We start from the raw sequence: 21,018 nt of genomic DNA on the forward strand, positions 1-21,018 counted from the left end.
CCCAGATTAATGAACAACTGTATTTGGTTTTTAGATTCACACATTTGAGATGCATATCATTCAAGCTAAGGAAAACTATGCAGGGAACTATCGCTGTGAAGTATCTTACAAGGACAAGTTTGATAGTTGCTCTTTTGACCTTGAAGTCACTGGTAAGATGCCACTTGTGTCTGTAAAGCTTTATACAGATTTCTTTTTGCTTAACCTGAAATGCCATCTCATTTTGTTCAGAATCTTTAAATGAAATAATGCTTATAAAGTGAACATTTTTAGCAGAGACCTCAGAGAATTTTCTTAAATGTCTGTAATTTATTGTTTAAATGAACATTGGGGTAGATAGCATGTGACACATTCATCTAGAAATTAGAAAAGCTGGCAGATGAAACTGGTATTGAATTCAAACCAGTCTCTGGCACACAAGACACAGAGCTAAGCTTAGGACTATCAGAGAGCAAGGCTTCATCTAGCAGCACCTGAGCAGAGGGACATGGAATGGTCATGGCTCACAGTGCTTCGCACTCTGGTCAGGCATGGTATGATCATACGCCAGAGAGCTATTTATTTCACTCCTCATCAGAATAAAAAATAGCACAATGTGGAGAGCACTGGCGAGACATGCCTTTGTCTGGTTTTGTGTTATAAAAGGCCTTACTCTGGCAAATGTTGACCCACAGGCTTATTTTTACCTTCAAGAGCTGTTCTGCGGGCACAACAGCGCACATGTACCCGCACGAACAGACTGAGAAAGATGGATGTCTTCCGAAATGCCAGGGCCCGCAGCCAGTGAAGAAAATAGTTGTTCACCCTCATAAAGTACACCTATTGAATGGCCTAGGCTGGACTGTTTGTTCACCAGTCAGGGGAAGCCAGCCACAGTTAAGGGGACATTTGACATCTGACTGACAGCCGAAGGGTCATAGGTGCGCATTCAGAGGTCAGTGGGGCGGGGGCCAGCCTGGCTGCACCCATCCACTGTTTGTGGATCAGAACCATTCCATCTGATTTTGGCTGGCACAACTAGGTAGTACACATGAGGGAGATTCCTCCTGGCACCGAGAATCAACGTGAGTCTGTAGCTGTAGAGAAGGCTGTCACTGTCCTCTGATGCTGACCATACTGAGAAAGTGCAAGGTGCAAGTAGGAGAGAAAGCACAGGGAATGGGAACACAAAAAGGGCAGAGCCTGTGTATAGGCAGACAGGGGATCTGAGAGAAACATCACAGAGACAGCTCTCCCATGTAGAACTGCAGAAAGTACTTTAGAGAAATGCATTAATTAAACTTAGCACTGAGCAGCTTTGCATTTATCAGAACTTAATGCCAAAGAAGCAGCACAAACTGTGTTCACTTAGCAGGAAACTGAAAAAATATCGTATGCCTAATTACATAAACTAGATTACTTTCAAATTATGTTTGTAATTTCTGTATTACTGTTATTTCATAGAATCTTCCCAGGCTGCTCCATCCATTGACATCAGATCTGCTTTCAAAAGAAGGTAACTTCAAATAGTGATGCTATGAAGCCCCTCAGTAAATGATGCTGGTAGCATGCTCAGAACTTTTATCGGTCTTGACAGACAGTTGTATCAAGTACTTAAAAAAAAAATTTTTGCAAATTAAAAAAGTGGGGTTTAGGGTAGATGATAGTGGGTGGAATGAAATAGTTACAACACAGACAATACATATGATATAAAATTACAGTGTCATTGCTTTAATGGAAGATGGAATAATTAAGGCAATCAAATATATGTGGGTTTAGAGGGTTTTAATATTGTATTTTCATTCACTGAAGTATTCTACGGCATGTTTCCTGAAAGTTGTCAGCTACAGTATAAAAGTTCTTGGTCCCAATAGTGTACCTATTAAAAGCAGAGAGAAGATTGGATCTAGCTTTATGTGATCTTAGAGTAAAAAAGTATGTCATAAGGCCATCATTATGGAAAAACTACAAATAATATATTGCAAAGGATGTAAGATAAACCATTGTGTCTTTATGTTTTGTTGCCTTTGTGATAAAATAGCAATTCAAATACAGGAAAGATGTCATCTTTATATTTTATGGAGAAAATTGTTTTACAAGGAGAGAAATACTAAGAAAGAAAAGGTTTTACAAACAGAAGATTAATGCAGTTTGTCAATTTACACATAAAAGCAAAACTAGGTGTTTTGAGAAGTAACTGCTTTTATATAGAGGAATTTGATTTAATGAGTAAATGCAAAAGATACTACATTCAAGGTGCACTCCTTTCTTGAACACATTTTCTAAAAAATGCGGTAACTGTTCTGCCCAAGCATCTTAGAATATCTGGATATTTTCTGATTTTCTAAGTGATATCATGCATGTAAAATCTGGGATGAAATATTGGCATCATTTGACTTAACATTTGCAAGATTTTGACCTTTTTACAAATATTACAATTCTTTTGTCTATATGTGGTTTATTACTACTTAAGGTCAGTCACATTATAGAAAGAAATGCACCTTCAAGGGACTGTGATTCTATCTGTAAAATTGTACAGTGTACCATTTCTTCTTTTTTTAACTGATTTCTTCCTTCATTTAGGGAAAGGGTAAATCTTAAGTGTAATGCCTCGCAATCAGTATTTGACACAGCTATGCATTGTTAAAAGCACCACCCATCAATGCAAATCTTTGTTTTAAATTCATAGCAAAAGATCAGCACAAGCCCTTTGTTTTTATACATGTACACTATGGAAATGAAAAACAAAGCTCATTGTGTTGACTAGTTCACATTTATTTGTGTTACTGAAATCTAACACAAGCCTTGGCAAATTTATGTATGCCGTTACAAAAATTTGTCATCAAAGTATAATCACAAGCAATACAAACCTCTGTGTTATTTTTCACAAGTGCCTAAGGAAACATAATTTGTGTGAAAAAGAATACAAGTTTGTGTTGATTTTATACCGTTATTTGTGTGTCTGGACAGTGTTGAGTATATGAGACATGTAGAGCGTTTGCAATGTGTGTTGTCTACGTCTTCCTGTATTAAACAAAGATTTGATCTTTTTCTATTAATAACAGCGGTGATGGACAAGACGATGCAGGAGAACTTGACTTTAGTGGTCTCCTGAAACGTAGGTGAGAACCAAGTGATGCAGTGAGCAGGTGTGGATTGCAAACCGTTAGGTTCGAACACAGAAAGAGTCAGGTGTAGCATTAATAACTTCTTAAGAACTTTCTGACCTTTCATTTTTTTCAATGTTTCTAACTATTACTCTCATAGTATAATATGCGAATGTTCAGTTAACTGTGCCTTTAAGCGTGCAAAAAAAACCCCTCAGATTTGACTGCACTGGGAACAAAGGGAGCCACAGCCTAAAAAGGCAAATAACATTTAGTTCACTTGCTATTTCTTTTTTTGCATGGAGGGCAGAGGGGGACAATTTCCTACACAGGGATGAGCAGTTCAGAAAATTGAGTCTGGTGCAAGAGTAAAAAACTGCAGAGTTAAATTTACCTCTTTGGATACATCTTAATTTGATTTTATAGGCATCCTGATATGAAAAAACATAGACACTGGTATTAATTCTTTATAGCTTTCTGTTTCGATATGTGCACAGAAATGTTCAGTGGTGCTTTAGTTAGCTTGAAAGCTGTGATGGAGAAAAACTTGGGCACATGTTTCTCTGGTTTGCCTTGAAAATCTGGTGTTATGATGGTTATGCCTCTAGCTACTTCAGATTTTAAACCCAGTTTAGTCTTTCGACAGGTTAAGACAACTACTTCATCATATTTTAAAATTTATCACAGAAATTCTATAGGCCGTGGAAATGAACGGCAACTGACCACAGAGAATTGGAAAAGAAACTAGATCCTTTATCTCATCTACCACTCACTATGAGAGAGGAAAATCCAATATGCAGTATTAATTACATTAAAAGTTCACGATGGGTTCACGGGCTACGATGCTGGGGACAGTATTTAAGCTACTAAAGCAAGGAGGAAAGACTGAAGATAAAAGTAGACAGTGAAAGAATTACCTGAACCTATTCAAACCCACCAGGTCTTTGGTTTTTTAATCTTCTCATCCCTAATTAGGATCTTCAGTTTGACTTCTTACCATACTAATACAACTTAACATGACAGTTCTCATGACTGCCTGTGGGGTGTTTTCTTAGCAACATGAGAGTTGCATGTAAGAGGTCTTGGTGTTTTTGTGGAAAGAGAAATGTGATTTAAGAGTCATTATCACTTCACTAACAAGTAACTCACATGTTTTGTAAGATAAATACTGTATAGCCATATAAACATAGTATACCTATCATGTGGTTAATGGGCAAAGCAAACTTTTAGTTTTTAAACACCATTATCTGATATCGTTAAAATCAGTTCATCACCTCTTTGCTTCAGGGACTGAAATGCAACCTCATACTTCTGAGCTTAATTGAATAAGATTTCTAATTAAGCCCCAGTGTGGATATTAATATACATTTTTATGAAGCAACTAGAAGTTTTCATTTCAATTTTTTCAAAAGGCAATGTTGGAGGTGCATTCCTTCTCTTTTGTATGGTTATATTACCAAGGAAAGAGCTCGAACTTTTCACCTGTGGTGCATAATACTTGAAACATGTTTTTTAAAAAAAAACCTAAATGCATAGAAACTATATACTGCCTATTTTCTAATTTCGTGCTGGTCTTGCAGGAAGACAAACCAGTTCTTATCTCAGTAAGCCACTCTGTGACTGGTTATGCTTCATCAATGCAATGGATCAGTAACAGCACGAAATTCCAAAAGGCACAAGATCTCAAAACCAAACATTTAGGTCCTTTTTTTAAAAAAAATGACATCTTTCAACAAAATGCACATTTTTGGGGAAAAGATCTGAAAGCGATTTTGCGGAGAAGTCAGTCTGCTTAGGAAATACCAAGCATTGTTTGCCCACTACCCACAGCAGAAACTATTACGGCCTCAGAAGAAAGTTGGTTTGCTCTAAGCATCAAAATTTGTCCTCCAGTTACCCAGGAAGAAAAAAGGAGTCTGGAATTAATTATTTCAAGCTGGTTGAAAATCAGGATACCCTAACTGATCCTCATTCTCAACTACTGCCTGATTTAAAGGGGTACACTGTCTTGGCTCCCCCGGAGTGTACCTCTCCTTAGCACAGACAGGCATTGCATGGCAAGCAGCTGGCCTGGGAGAGCAGAATGCCACCCCACGGGGCGTGTCAGCTTTTATATATGTTTGCAAGCTGATCTTGACTCGCCGCCACGCAGGAGGAATCTCACTGAAACACCAGTGTTTGCTGTACACAGTCACCCTCCAGAAAGCTTGAGCACAGATAAAAGTAAAAGCAATGAAACATAAAATTATGCTAACACCTGAGACTGTCTAACAATAATTCAAAGATAACAGTGTAAGTATTTCAAAGACTCCTCAGTGAGAAGCTTTTTTCCTTTTTAAAATATCACTGGCATATTATAAAAATTAATAAACCTTGTGGATTAAACACCAAAGTGGGTTTCTATAGTGCCTTATCCAACCATGCAGAGATTCTTAGGGACCCCCAGTGCTATTTGACTACATGTTAAAGAAAATTCTCTGTCAGACTTGATAGAGCTCAGCTCTAACAGTGTCTCACTCCAAAGCTCAGTCTTTTTTTATTCATCAAATATTTATTTTCTTGCACTGCTCTCAAAAGTACTGATTTCATTAGACACACTAGATCAAATCAGAATGGTCCTGGTCTAATCCTAATGAATTTACAGGAAAAAAATGTCTATATTTCTGCTCCAATTCCCGTATTATTCTAGCAGTTCATTTTTTTTCTCAAAAAAATATAATTTTGTTTAGGATGCTTCCATTGTTCTCTCATTTAATGGCTGCCACTGTGGAAATAATTATACTTATCTTTATTGGTTGTCTTAGCCTGTAGTTGCAGATAGTAAACATGGTATTGAAACTTCTCTATAAAGATGATGCTATTCACACAGGCCTCTGAAAACAATTCCTGCTCTTAAGACTGAGATAAACATGGAAGCCAACAGACTCATCTTGCAAGTCCAGGCTGGTGTGGAAATCCCCAGTTCCTATCCATACGCCAACTTTAAGAAACTCTAAGAAGCACTGGTGTAACTATAAACAGACCCAGATTCCCTTGTATTTCAATGTCCTTTCATTGGCCAACCCTAGTAGCAGTTATGGGGACTCAGGGTTTGAAAGCATCTTTATATAATTATGAAATGTATGGATCAGACTCAGGTCTCAGTGGTGCCATCATAAATTGTAACTGATTCCACTCCAGATAAGACTTATTTAAGTGGGATTAGCCCATATGCTCTTATAGTACTGTATTTTCAAACTGTATATTTTTTTAAAATAATGAAGCAATATAAAAACCTCTCATAACTGATTACATCAGAAAAGGACAAATGAAAACTTATATTCAAATTCTGCCTTGAAGAAGTGTATAGTAAGGTGTGAATGCCATTCTGAGCTCTTCCACTCATACTGAGTGAAATACAAAATATGATGGCAGCCTTCAAATTTGACCAAAACATTAATAACCTCACCATAGATTCACCTTCACCTTTTTTTATGGCGTGATAAAGCCTTGCTAACTCTTCTCCCATAATTTTATTTTGCTACTGTTAGGGAGGTTAAACCACAAGAGGAAGAACCTGAGGTAGATGTTTGGGAGCTCCTGAAGAACGCGAATCCCAGTGAATATGAGAAGATTGCTTTTCAGTATGGTATCACTGACCTGAGAGGCATGTTAAAGCGTCTGAAGCGCATGCGCAGGGAAGTGAAGAAGAGCGCAGGTATGGATAAGACAGAATATTCTTAGGTTCAGTAGTTAAATGTGAGTATCCACCTTAAAAACCTAAATGTGCTTAATTTCCGTGTAAGGGGATTTGCACACTACAACCCAAGCCTTATTACTGCAAGGAGTTAATCAGAAGGTGGCTTTGGTCCACTGTGGTTAATGTAAACACCCTATCCCTGTCAGTGCTTACCAAAAGCATCCCTCCCTCTTGGCTGGGCAGTAGTTCCAACTGGAACAATATCCCCCAGTTGTGTGTACCTGGTCAAATAGTATGGAAATTAGACCTTGGGTTATCATTAATATCCTCTGCTCTAAAGCATTGTCAGCCCAAACATTTTGCTTGATCTTCAGAATTTCATTTTGCACTTACTCTGACATTCTTTTGAAATCCCACCTGTACTAAAAATCCTCCACCCTGCGTTGGGTGAGGATATTCAGACCTCTTTCCCCATCTATCCTACTGAATGGTATGAGTGGTGTAATACATACATAAATAAAGGTATCTGTTTATATGTATGTGTATATAAAATATATGTTGCATAATATGTATGTACACCTATAAATATAACACACTGTCCATTATACTATTTTGGCATTTGCTTGTTCCTGCATATATACATCCACTGTTCTGCTGGTTTCCTGGAGGAGTCCCTTTTGTGGGGGTGAAATCTTCCACAAATACAGCTGTAATCCAGCTCCCTGATATACCCTCTCTCCTCATCCATTACCTCACTTCGTAACATGTGTTATGTTACTACACATTAACTTTTATTTACTTTTATTTTTTTTCATTTGCTGGTATATCTGATTCTGGCCACAGCTGAGGGAGGGAGAAAGGGAATTGATGGGCTTTGGCTGAGCCACTGGGGCAGCTTCTGTATCCTGAGGAGACCTCAAAGGATCCAAAGCCCAGGAAACTCCTCACTATGCCCCAGGCATCTGGAGCAGGGCTGGAAGCTGGGGCAGGAATTGAGCGGCTGGCAGGAAGAGCTGCTCCCTACCCAGGTGCATCACATGAATGTTTTACTGGGAAAGGGGCATCTCTCAGCACCTGGGACCAGTCTATCTGGTCCCTCTCTCCAGTTCCCTATTGAGTAGAATGGAGCTGCCAGCCATATCAGGATCTTTTCGTGGACAGGGTTTTCCCTACAGGAGGGGCTCTAGATGTTGGGGAAAATATCTATAGTAGTGACAGGATGAGAGTAGGGTGTTCTTCCCCTCCAACCACATTTATTATAAAATGGAAATTTTTACAGTGCAACATGATAATAAGAAAGTCCTTTTCAGATTTAATAACTCTACTTCTGTTTGTTGATATGTTCAGTTTCCTGCAGCCAGACACATGCATGATATAAACTTTAGCAGAAATTCATTACTTATCTGTGGGCAATCTGTTTGAGGCACCAGTTATTTGTTTAATTTTGAGCCACAGGTATCTTTTCCCCAGAATCTAACTTTTATGAATGGCAATATCTAAATGTTGATGTCAAACTACTTTGAAATGTTTGAGTGGCACCAGTTCTTACCTTGCCCAAAACAACAACATTTTTACATCTCAAAGAACATTTTTGAAAAGCCTTATTAGGATTAATAGACTGACAACTTTTGCCTGGTTTCAAATATTTTTTGTAACTTTATCACAAGTGGTACTGCAGTATACACCTTTCAACCTACAGAAAGAATTTGGCTTTTAGACAAACTAATGTGTTTATTCTGATACTGGGAAGCTCAATAGGAATTTCAGCTGAAAATTCCCTGTTAACTTGTGTGGTGGTGCTAACAGAGAAGTCCTTTGTAACAGATTAACTGTAAAAGATTCCATGACACCAGCTATATATCATTTTATTCTGGCATAGCACTTCTCAGCAAGCTGTCAAAGCTACATTTACCCAGTCCGGTTCAGAACAGTCAGACTGCAAAGTGATAAAGAGATACTAGCTTGAACTTGGTCAGGATAATCAGATCTGCATAGCTTTGCACTTACTCTAATATTTCTAGAAAATAAACTGATTCATGTGGACTAGCCTAAGAATATAGTGATGTATAACATTGTGTGCAGATATTCTGATAGCTTTGATGAGATATGAGATCTATGCAATGTCACTTCAGCATTCATATTCTTGTTTTCTGATCTTATTTTATAATAACACTTGGCTTCCACAACAGCTTTTGCCAAAGGTCTTGATCCTGCATATCAGGTGGACAAAGGAGGTAAAGTAAGGTTCATGGTGGAGCTAGCAGATCCAACAGTGGAACTCAAATGGTATAAAAACGGCCAAGAAATACGACCAAGTGCAAAGTAAGTGGTTTTATCATATATAAACAATAAAATGGGTACACAGGTACTTCCTTGACGTGTTTCATAGATCTGTTTGCTCAGGTTACACCAATTTTATTTCTGAATTTCATTATATGTGAAATGTATGCAAATAATGCTGTGTTACTCATGACCCAGAAAAGTCCGCTGTATGCTAAATGTTAATGCAGATTGGCTCCTTTGCCTCAAGAGAAAAGAATTAAAGATCCTTAACAAAACCTGGAGCCATTTCCTACTCAGTAGATTTTTTAAAAAATGGGAAACACTGTGAGTAAATAAACTACTTGTACTCAGTCCTGTGTCTAAAGGAGGTCAGAGTCTTTCTACAGTATTTGGCTGCTAAGAGGAGAGATGTTTGGCATCACATACTTACCCACCTGGCTCATAAACCACCTGAAGAAAGGGGAGTGAGCTTTGACTCACCTTCCACCACCCAGTTAACACTCACACTGAAGTCAACAACCTGCCTTAGCTCAAAGTGACTTACTTCAGTCATGTGCAACAGGTCTAGTGTACCCAAAGCTTCTTCATCATCTGTATCAGCTGCATGTTGGTTTACTCTCTGCCTTGATCTAGAAGTGGCTTCTCAGGTGCAGACACTTGAGTATAGGTAGAGCAATGGCTGGAAGTTGAGCCCAGTCCCTAGTGTGGCTACAACCAGTTCTTACAACCCGGTGCAGAAAACCCCATTCCAGTCAGACACAGCTAGGAATGACAATGTGCAGCCAGTAATGCACAGCAATGTCATGTTCCTCAAACGTTTCTAGCAACTTTCTCCTTTGGCCCTGTAAAAAAATAGTAATTAGCAGAGAAGGGGCAGATTTCCTTCATTCTGTTGCTGCAAAAGTCATTGAAGGATCTTGATTAATATTCATAGTTACAAAAAAATGCATAATAAAAAGGGTACCTTTTGTTCAGCCCCTATATCTGCCATGAGCAGTTCAGAACTGCTTTTTTGCGGGCAGCTATATGGGTACCTTTCCAGTAAGACTATTGAATGCTCCAGTGCTTTTCGTCTAGGCTGCTGAAGCAGCTGTCAGATGCTAATGAGCTTTGGTCATTACAAACCTGGAGCAGATCTAAACTGGTGACATAAAGGTGAAAGGCTCCATATCCCATTACCAAAACCCCATATCCCATTACTGATCTCTTGTGCCATCTGGCCTACCAATAATATTAACTTCTTAACTTCAGCTATTATTATACTTCACAAAAATGTTAAGAGTGTTGGAATGAGGATGGTGTCCTGTTACTGGTTATTTTCATCTTTACTCATCTAGAGTTTCAGACTCCATTTTATTTGCCATCCTTCAGAGACTGCTTTTTTTTTTTTTTTTTTTTTTTTTTCATATCACCGAAGTCAGGGATTTTGGAACAAACCAGAAGATGCTCATTGTCACTCTACACCATAGCTCTTTTTGCTAAAAAGTCTATGACAGTTCTGTTGAATCTTGAAAGTTGCTTCCCAGGACAATTTTTCCAGTTCTGTGTAAAACCCAGGATTTTCACCTCTAACAATCCCTAAAGCACTTTCTACATAAAAACGAAAGGGGTCCAGCAGTTTTGCTAATGTATCTTTGCTGCATTCCTATTCAAACAGATACATTTTTGAGCACAAAGGTAACCAGCGAATTTTATTCATCAATAATTGTACAATGACAGATGATGCTCGCTATTACGTAACAGCTGGTGATGAGAAATGCTCCACAGAACTGTTTGTAAGAGGTAACTATGTCAGCTTGCTCCTATTTCACCTGCTGTAAATTGGTGTGGCTTCTTTGTCTGCAAAAGAAATTAACAGGGAGGATCTGGTTCAGTATATTTTTTTCTATTTGTATTAGCTGCCCTAAGGATCAGTCTGTATTTCTGTGGTCCCTGACCAATTTTTCCTCATCCTGTATTTAATAATTTAGTGAAAACCCTGAAATGGGGATATGGTTGATTTCACACTGTGCATTGGGATCTAGTGAGTCTGTGGTCTCCTTCACAGTTTAAAAGCTGTTTAGAAGATTCGTTTGCCACAGCATTGGCTTTCCCTAACACCACTCTTGGTCCAGCTGATCTGTTTCAACTACCCTCAGATCAGGCTTTCTAGCAGTTAATTTTTATTCCATCTGCACAGATTTAAGGGAAGACTCTATCAAAAGCTATGAATGGGTGTCCATTTCTTCAACATTTTTGCTCCCACAGTGTTTATAGTCTTACTGATAATATTCATGACATTATCACATATGCACAACAAAACAAACAAAAAAGGAGAACTTACAGTGAGAGAAAAAAAATAATCAAATATTTCAGAAAGCTATTTAAAATAATGGAGCCCATTGCCCCTATAATATCAGGGATATTTATAGGAGATAACTGTTGTACAATCTCTTGCTATTAAACTTGAGTTTGGATAGTAGGAATGGGTTAAACCAATAAGGGCATCACGTTATGTCATCAGGTCATCTTATTGTGCATAATGTGCTATAGGACCTGGTGAAAATGCAGCTTTATGAGAGCGATCTGTGGGAGGCAAGAGGGGAATGTCAGCTTCTCATGTCGACCTGCCTGGACAAACCCTCAATAAAATGGAATGCAAGGCAGATATTAATCTGAGCAAATGATATTTTTTATATAGTACATTTCCTACTAGCATCTTAACGAGCAATTGCTTTTCTGATTTAAGGCAGAAAAAGCTGCACTGAGACAGATATTACAATTTTACAGTAGTATCATCTTCTATAGCATGATTTTTGAAAACCTCTTTCACTTAGTTTTCTCTCTCAGATTGTAAACATGTAATTTTCTCCTTCCAAAGATCCTCCAATTTTGGTGACCAAAGGCCTGGAGGATACCAATAGCTATGTTGGTGAACGAGTAGAACTGAGCTGTGAAGTATCTGAGGATGATGCAAATGTGAAATGGTAAGCCACACTTTGAACAGATACTGTTTTCCTTAAGAATAAAACCCAGGGTATTTTAATTGTAGGCAAAAGTATGGACAGCCTTTTCTATATCAGTAAACCAGAAAGTTGTTAATAAAATCTCAAGAAAACATTATTCAAAAATGTAGCAAGAGCAAAATATCCTTATACATTAATGGATGAATTTGGTTAAACTTTACTTTCAACCTATATATATATATACACATATACAGATATAAAGTCTTCTCTGGAAGTTTCAGTCTATGGGAGTCTTATTTGCACAGGAATTTGTCTGGAAAATAATAATTCTTTTTTTTTCCCCATTAGGTTTAAGAATGGTGTAGAAATTACCGATGAAGCTAAATCTCGGTATCGAATCAAGGTTGAGGGTAAAAAACACACTCTGATCATAGAGGAAGCTGCAAAAAATGACAGTGCAACATACTCAGTAATGACAACTGGAGGACAGTCAGAAGCCAAGCTTGCAGTTGATTGTAAGTATCATCCATCGTGATCTTGAATTCATATGTCACAGTTTACTAGCTTACAGAAATAAATAATTTACTTGCCTTTTCCTGGAGGTTTAAAGGGAGACTTAACTTCCATACCAATTTCTTTGCTGCAAATCTCCGGAACCTTCCTTTAGATGCTGTTTCCAGTAACAGGCAATGAACTAGTCCTGCTTGAAAACTTTCTGTCTCTCTGTTAAGATGGAAAAAAAATCTATCCATCTAAAGATACAATAGGTCAATAAAGTGAAATTTTCAAGGGAAGTATCTGCTTTTCTTTAAACCTTTCAGATTTTCACAGGAAAGACAAACCAAGAAAAAAAAAAAAAAAAAAAAAGAAAGAAAGAAAAGAAAAAGTAGTATGTTGGAAAAAATAATCAGTTTTATAACTAGGCATATTGTTAACAGGCATCAGGTCACTTGACCTGAACTCATAGGTACAAGCACATGACTGTGTATCTTCCTCAGTATTGTTTGTGCAATATCTCTTTAAAATGACTACATTTTTAAGTGAAATGTATGTGCTCATGCTCTGAAGTTATACATTATGCATAAACATACAACATTTGTGATACTTATAATGCTCTTGACTATTTTGTACAAACTGGCATCCTAAGCGCACAACCAATTCATGCTGATCTATTATCAAGTTGGAAATTATCCACCATGGGTACTGAGCTCCATCATTTTTAATTTGATGCAACATCTTCTGAGGATTTTCCCACTGGCTTTCTATAAAACACTGCTTTTCCCATCCTCTTTGTTTCCTATGTCAGATTATAGTCAGGGATATTTGCTGCATGCAGATGGTACTGTGTTCAGGCTGGACTCTGGTCTACAGCATCTAATCTTCCAGAAATTGGAAGTGAACTGGGAGATCAGTTCTCAGGCTAAAGTTTTATAAAAGCTAGTAGTATCTGTGGATATTCGTAGAGTGAGTTAAGGAAGTTTAGCAACCATGAGAACAAGTAGTGTATGAAGATAAGCTTACGGGACAGTCAGCCTTTGCTAGAAGCCTGACAAAACAGGTTGAGAACCACAGTCCCCACTTGTGATGAAATACTTTGGTAAGTCTCCAAATTATCTTGGATCAGCTGGGAGAGCTATGAGAGCAGTTAGATCACTGTTAGATCACAGGAAAGGTGGGTTGTAATCCCGTCTAGTGCATTGGTGTGGGGACACAGGTCTTTCATTTTTGAAAATTTCTTACTGGATTCTGGGGGGGATAGAAACACCCTACCTCCAGCACCCAAACACGAGAAAGGGGACAGTATTCAAATTATGCTCCTGGGCTTAGTTCTTCTACTGGCAATATCCACGGAGTTTCTCAGGTCATGGCATGGGTATTTTCAATCACCCTTTCTAAGGCAACAAGCTATTATACATGAAAAGAGGTTAATTCATGTAGCTTACATGTGTGTATTACTGGTATTTACTTGAGAACTTTATTATTGGAGGCATTTTTCTGATTTGTAGACTACTGTAATGGCTAGTAGCAGCTCTGTGACAAAATCGTGAGTTTTGATTTAATTTGATATTAGCATTAATATCTCTGCTTCTGTTTTCCTAAGTGAGACCACTGAAGATATCGCTTGCATTAGAAGACCAGACTGTGAGGCTTGGGCAGGAAATCCACCTGAAGTGTGAGATATCTGAGAACGTGGAAGGGAAATGGTACAAAAATGGGCAACTGATTGAAGCTAGTGACCGTGTAAAGCTTTATCACAAAGGAAGGTAAGCATGTTGTGTATTGACGTGACTTTTGATTGAATGACACTGTAGAGATGTGACAATATGCGGATTACACTCCTGTATTTTTCTATTGCTGTGTTCAAACAGGAAATACTAAAATTGGTTACATCATTTCGTGGTTGTCTTGATAATATCTGGTACAAATCACACAGTATTTAATCAGCTAAAATACCACTAAGCAGCCAGCAAAGTAATTTTAGTCAGTAATTTACACACTTGCATAGATCTCCTAAAATTTTCACAGATTTTTTTCCTTATAGCTTCAAGCAGTCTTCAAAAATTATTATTTATTTATTTATTTATTTATTTATTTATTTACAGAATCCACAGATTTGTTATAGGGAGTGCTGCTGTTGATGATGAGGGTGAATACATGTTTGTACCAGATGCCTATAATATTAATATTCCATGCAAAGTACATGTTGTGGGTAAGTAGATGGCACAATGACTTATATATAGCATCTCTTTCTCTGACCTTTGGAAATGAAAAGCAATGTAAAATATCCTTGCTTACAATCTGTTTCCTCTGAGCAGGCATCTATCAAAGATAGCAGACCAGCTGCTTTGGCAAAATGCAAGTGAGGTAGTCAGACAGCGCTTTTCCTGTGGTCAGGAGCTGCTTGTGGTTTAGCCAGGGAGCTCCTGGGGAAGCCGCCTTGATGTTGAATTCCTAAACCTAAACCACTATTCCGAATTTGTGTAAAACACCCATTGTTAGCCTCTTTTCAGATATAATGCTGTCTTCCCTGAAGAACTGGCTTGCTGACATTGCAAAATATGATTCAGTCTGGTGAAAGATTAGTAGAATAGATACATATGTACCTATTTCTTAAATACATTAAATGATATCTAGAGAGTAATATGCTTCTGACCAGCTTTTATTCACTTAACAAAACGGAAGGCTTGTTAATGATCCTGGTCTTTCAAACACAAATAAAACAGGTCATTGACTCTTCAAAGAAATACCTCAGTGGCTTTTAAGGGCAGCCAGCAACTTGGAAGTCAAAAGAATAGTAAAATAAATGACCAAAGTTTTAGAATATATGTTCTGTAATTGAAGCTGAAAGAAGTGGGATATCTGTGTTGGAAAAAGTATTGGCAAGGTTTAGGGAGAATGAAGATGGGAGGGTTATTCCCACTGATATAACTTCCAATACATTAAAAAAAAGTTGCAAGAGGATATTCGTCAGTTGTTCTCCACACACATGGGATGCAATAAAAATTACCATTTCATTTTCAGAAAAAGGATTTCAGTTAAGAAAACTTTAAACTGTAAGAACAGTGATCTCTGAAGTGTGATAAAAGGTGTTGTAGAAAGCCTGTAATTGAAATTCTCAAGAGCCACTTAGAGGACTCTCAGAAGTTACCTGAATATACATAACTCTGCCTCAGGAAGATAGATTTGTTCCTTATTTATGGTCCTACTATTCCAAAATTTCTATGGTGCCATGATTTATTTTTCATCAGGTAACAATTTTCTTAAATAAATAAATTGTCTTCACAAATTTTATTCTGAACAAAAGATCAGTTGACTAAAAATACCAGGAAAATACAAAATGGAGAGCATGTTTCTCTATGTTGCAGACCTGTGCCATGTCACTGAACTCTCAGAGTGACAGCCATGTGGCAAATTAGGTCAATCTCTCCTTTTTCAGATCCTCCTAAACTCCACCTGGATGGTCTTGGGGAAGGAAACACTGTGACAGTAGTGGCAGGAAGCAAACTACGACTTGAGATCCCTATCACTGGTGAGCCAACTCCAAAAGTCACGTGGAGTAAAGGGGACAAGGTACATTGTCATTATAAATGTTTTGTCAGCTTATCAAAGGACTTTTTCCTTCAAATATTGACCTTTAACCTTGTGAAGACATTGATTTTAATGGGAGAAAATAAGGAGGACATGTATTTTATCTACAATCTCTCATTCAAAAATGAAGAGTAAAATGGATAAATATTTTTTAGCATCTTTTGGGTCTTTTTGAGCAAAGGCTGAAGTTAACAAAGGAAAACAATATGGATTTGCTATAAATAAATTGTAAAAGAGAGGGATATATGAGATGCACAAGAAAACTAGTGAAAATCTACCAAATGGCTACTTCTTCTGTATATACTGCCCAGAATAGCTGCCAGGTTTCAGCAGGAAGTCATGGTATGGTCTGTTTCTGGAAAAGGAATGATAAATTCTGATGGAGTGTCAAGTCTTGAATGAAACAATACACTGGGCAATTGGTGGCTTGCATCTGTGTCTTAATGCATAATTTTGCATAGCTCAATCTTTGGCTGTGTAACACCAAAAAGCCACTTTTCACATTTAAATTTTCATTGTGGCATGTGGAAGCTGGAACATATTATTACTGGATTTGTCAGACCTACCTGGTCAAACCTCTGACTGCTATTTTTCAAACATTAATTATAGTATCACCACTGTGGACTTGTTCAAATAGGGAATTATTCTAGCAGAGCTCTTACTCCAAAACATGTGCCAGCATTTGAAATCTGTGAGGGCAAACTACTGACCATTAAAATCACTCTGACCTTTAAACTGAATGAATTATATTTTGATCTGACTTTTGGGACAATCCACTCCTCTCCATCAAATTAGTGTTGACAAAAGCGTGTTCTTGCTCACAGGACAAGTAAGCCTCTTCCTTCTAGATGTAATGATTAACTGAGTACAAAAACAGTTACCATATTTTAAAGTTATTCATTTGTCCCTAATTTATTTTGTCATGTGATTATTAGATGACTGAAATTCTGAGCTTGAGTATGTTTTTTTTCTTATGGTTGCTTTAGTATTGTTGCTGAAGTGTCCTATACTGCAGTTGTATTTTGAATTTTCAGCATTTTGATTCATGCATCCAGAAAATATTTTCCCTCTGCTTACTTTGATTCCTAGTGGATCACAGACAGTGGAAGAATACGAGCAGAAACATATCCAGACAGCACCTGTCTGGTCATTGATGCAGCTGAGAGGGAAGATTCAGGTCCTTTCAGAATAGCATTAAAGAATGAGGCTGGAGAGGATACAGCTCTAATCAACATTAAAGTGGTTGGTAAGTCATGTGGAACACTGCGTATGAGCCGTGCCTTTTATCACAGCCCTTTTCAATAAATGCTCCTTGAGGAATCCTACTTTTCTGCACCCCAGCAAGAGACAAATTCTTCTTCCTCTATCTGAAGTGTCTCTTCTGTAGATGCTGTCCTCCTTAACTACCAAACTGTTGTAGATTCTCAGAAAACTGTTTGTCCCCATTTTCAGGTGTGGAATTGAGGTGCAAGGGTACTAAGGCCCAGTGTTACAGAAGGACACAGGAATTTAGCATGAGATTTGAGTAGGAGTTAACTATCACCCCCACTGCCACCTCATGCTGCAGGGGCCAAACTGTGCAGTTGCCTCAGGCTTCCCTTAACACTATTCTCCATTCTCCATGTGGCTGTGGGATCTGTCTTACCACACGCCCTCAAGTGCCTCTCAAGTGTCTTGGCTGTGCTGAAGAGCTTGGCATTTATTCCTCCCTAGCCACCTGCCAAGATCCACAAAGACTTCCTTTCTCTCTGTCTCTTTGTTAGGAACTCCTATAAAAACTATTCAGATTTGTTTCTTATCCTATAAAAACTATTTGGATTTGTTTCTTATTTAACATTTTTTATTTCGAGCTATGCAAAAAGAAGAAAGTTGTGAGGATTTCTTTTAATAATATTTACTTTGTTTACAACAGATGTTCCTGATCCTCCTCAGGCACCAGATGTGACTGAGGTGGGTGAAGACTGGTGTATTATGACCTGGGAACCTCCAGCAAATGATGGTGGATCACCCATCTTAGGTACACAGTTTTCTTATTTTATTGTGGTGGTGCTCTAATATAGACAAAAGAAACAAACCTCAAATAATGAATGCCATAGGATCAGAGTTTAGCTCAGGCCCTGGAGAGCTGCACTTTGAGTATCCAGTCGCAAGAATGTTCTACCCAATCTTTGACTTTATCAGATACCTGTTTTTCTAATGCTTTGAGATATGTCATTTTGTATGTTGCCCCTACTTGAAAGTCAACCTCTTGTAATACCAAACTTTGAACAGTTAGCCTCTTTGAATCTCAACAGGAATTTCAGAAACAATTTACTGAATAGATTGTAATATTTTCTAACACACTGAACCAAGAGTAAGGTCAGAGGGGCCCAGAGGCCAGCAGAATCAGGCTCTTTTCACTTGAACTAAATACAGCGGTGTTGTGAAGCCTGAAAAAAGCTCTTATATGGCTGTAAAAGCCAAACAGATGACTGTCAGATAGCTTGTGGTGGAAAAAAATTAACAATAATCCCTAAACCACTCTAAGGCTAGAAGGTGATATTGAGGTGCATCCAGAAAAAATGCCGTTGGGCAGTCAAAAAATAGACCCTTCACTATTGAGCTTTATGCCACCAGTTACTATAATAAAATTTTGTTTGGTCAATAGGATATTTCATTGAAAGGAAAAAGAAACAAAGCTCCAGGTGGATGAGGCTGAATTTTGAACTGTGTAAAGAAACAACTTTTGAGCCAAAGAAAATGATTGAAGGTGTTGCTTATGAGGTCCGCGTGTTTGCTGTTAATGCAATAGGCACTTCCAAACCAAGTATGCCTTCGAAATCCTTTGTTCCTTTAGGTAAGTAATCAAGAGCATAGAGATAGGCATGCATTTAGAAAATTATCATTAATACATTATTACAGTCATCTAATTACATAACTGTAGTTCTTGTTGCACTTGTGTTGCTCAGGACCTGTCTTTATAAGGTCCTGTATAAACTATATGTCTATTTTGGAAAGATTTATAGTTTTTTATAAACAAGAAACAAGGATGTATAGACAGAAAAATGGTGTATTACAATAAAACAGTGACATGCTATAGGTGAGCCTGATATAGTCAATACTATGCTCAGTATGTTTTAAGAACCAGAAGTAATAGTTCCACTTTTCTGTGTACCATAGATACCCCCTGAGTCAATAGATTCCAACTAATGCCAGTTAAACTGGCAATTTAGAGAATTGATAAAGATGATGGATTATAGTCTTGGCTGTTTTGTGTGTCTTTCTCCTGCTATACATTCAGTCAGGCACTGGCTTTTGGCCAAAAATGGTCAGGAAAAGTGACCAAAAGTCTAAAGATCACTATCTGCAGGCTACACTGTATGAAAATGAGACTTATGTTTCACTGCTTATGCTTTGCTGGTACATAGCAGCTTGCCATTTAAAGATGTACAAGTTTTCACATATAATCCATACATTTCCATTTTAATAAATCACAGGTATACGATTTGTCATAAATATAGGAATCTATGGGAAAAATTAAGTAGGTTTGCTCAATATTGCAATAAATCGTATGATAAAATACAATTGAATAGTCCCTAATCTCACTCTATGCCTCATGGATCCCCATTAGCTGATGTAGGGCCTTTTATCCCAAAAAGGGTTCACATATTTTCAATATTCTTTTGCATATACAATCCAAATTATGCCAGGTCATATTTTATACTCTTCTACATGTCGACTTGTTTTGTGTTAATGTAACAGCTAGAAGGCCTTGTCATTCGCCTAATGACAGACTAATTTGGTGACCTTTTCATATAAAGAAACAGTTTTTCAAACTATTGTGACAACTACAAGTCCCTGTACAAGAAAGGCGTCATTTTCTGTAGGCCAGCAAAAGTTTCCACCTTGCTCAGTGGCATCCCCACAGTGCAGAGGAGGAGGAAGAAGGTGGCTGTTATTGCTACACCATGTTCTCCTGTTGTCAGACAATACCTGCTGATGTAGGATATGCTACTCACAACTTCTCTGTTCTACCTTCCACCACTCTTTGACCTTCTCACTCCTCAGTAGGAGGAATTTAACTCTGGATTAGATTATGAGCAGCTACGGGATGAGGTACCTGATTGTCCTAGTTTGGTCCTAACTGGGAAAGACATGCCAGGGATGATTGGAAATGCTGGGTTGGCAGGATTTAGCCTGTCACCTATGATGCTAAATTAACTAAAGAAATACACACCATAAATGTAAACCTTTAATTGTAACACAGTTTTCTTCCTTCTTCCCACTGCCTGCTTGCTTCAGCTGTTACTAGTCCACCAACTCTCCTGGCAGTGGATGGGGTAACTGATACCACAGTTACAATGAAATGGAGGCCACCAGACCACATCGGAGCAGCAGGGTTAGATGGCTACGTTGTAGAGTACTGCTTTGAAGGAAGTAAGTGACAACGACTGTGGTATGTTATTCACAGTGGAAGTAGGTGAGACTTTCTCCATTTTTTCTCTACAGGTATCAGATGCTCTCACTTTAAGGCAGAGACTAATCAGTCAGCAGAAGGGTTTTGTTCAGGCTTCTTTGAATTGTATTCCAGATCCCGCTCACTGATTGTAGTTCAACCCATCTTACATTTAAAATCTGAAATCCAGACCAAACACCATATAATCTTTTGTAGTGTAGCAAGTACAATGTTAATCACTGACCTCTTTTTTTGAGCTAAATGAAGAGTTGATGCAATAAAGAGTGGATGAATAAATAGAAAATAATTAATAAGTGTGGTCCAAAATATGTGCAAGTTGGCTGCATTTTAGGGACATACTACTAACTGGCTACTTCAAGTGCCAATTCCCAATACTGAGGACACTCAGCCTCTCCAATAGCCAGCTGCAGAAGTTATCTAGGCATGTAAAGTTCATGTCTGGATATTGAATTTCTCCAGTGTTTCAGTGTAGTTAGATAC

The 21,018-nt window shown here is 37.9% G+C and overlaps 1 protein-coding gene across 4 annotated transcripts in view; it reads left to right on the top strand.

Moving 5' to 3' along the window:
* The window catches only part of MYBPC1 (myosin binding protein C, slow type), a 77,185-nt gene that overhangs the window by 35,982 nt on the left and 20,185 nt on the right, over window positions 1-21,018 (top strand). For 3 of the 4 annotated variants that reach the window (XM_026868631.1, XM_026868629.1, XM_026868630.1), the window contains exons 8-22: window positions 35-152; window positions 1,444-1,495; window positions 3,045-3,101; window positions 6,617-6,783; window positions 8,955-9,087; window positions 10,706-10,830; window positions 11,909-12,014; window positions 12,342-12,508; window positions 14,095-14,257; window positions 14,597-14,703; window positions 15,931-16,064; window positions 17,172-17,328; window positions 17,995-18,099; window positions 18,730-18,918; window positions 20,364-20,498. In XM_026868631.1, the coding sequence (XP_026724432.1) occupies window positions 35-152; window positions 1,444-1,495; window positions 3,045-3,101; window positions 6,617-6,783; window positions 8,955-9,087; window positions 10,706-10,830; window positions 11,909-12,014; window positions 12,342-12,508; window positions 14,095-14,257; window positions 14,597-14,703; window positions 15,931-16,064; window positions 17,172-17,328; window positions 17,995-18,099; window positions 18,730-18,918; window positions 20,364-20,498 (1,915 nt within the window). The remainder of the gene's footprint in view (window positions 1-34; window positions 153-1,443; window positions 1,496-3,044; window positions 3,102-6,616; window positions 6,784-8,954; window positions 9,088-10,705; window positions 10,831-11,908; window positions 12,015-12,341; window positions 12,509-14,094; window positions 14,258-14,596; window positions 14,704-15,930; window positions 16,065-17,171; window positions 17,329-17,994; window positions 18,100-18,729; window positions 18,919-20,363; window positions 20,499-21,018) is intronic. The other variant, XM_026868632.1, reaches the window with a different exon arrangement.

This window comes from Athene cunicularia (assembly GCF_003259725.1).
Source record: "Athene cunicularia isolate RWA chromosome 1 unlocalized genomic scaffold, athCun1 chr1_part2, whole genome shotgun sequence".
In the NCBI taxonomy this organism is placed as follows: Eukaryota; Metazoa; Chordata; class Aves; order Strigiformes; family Strigidae; genus Athene; species Athene cunicularia.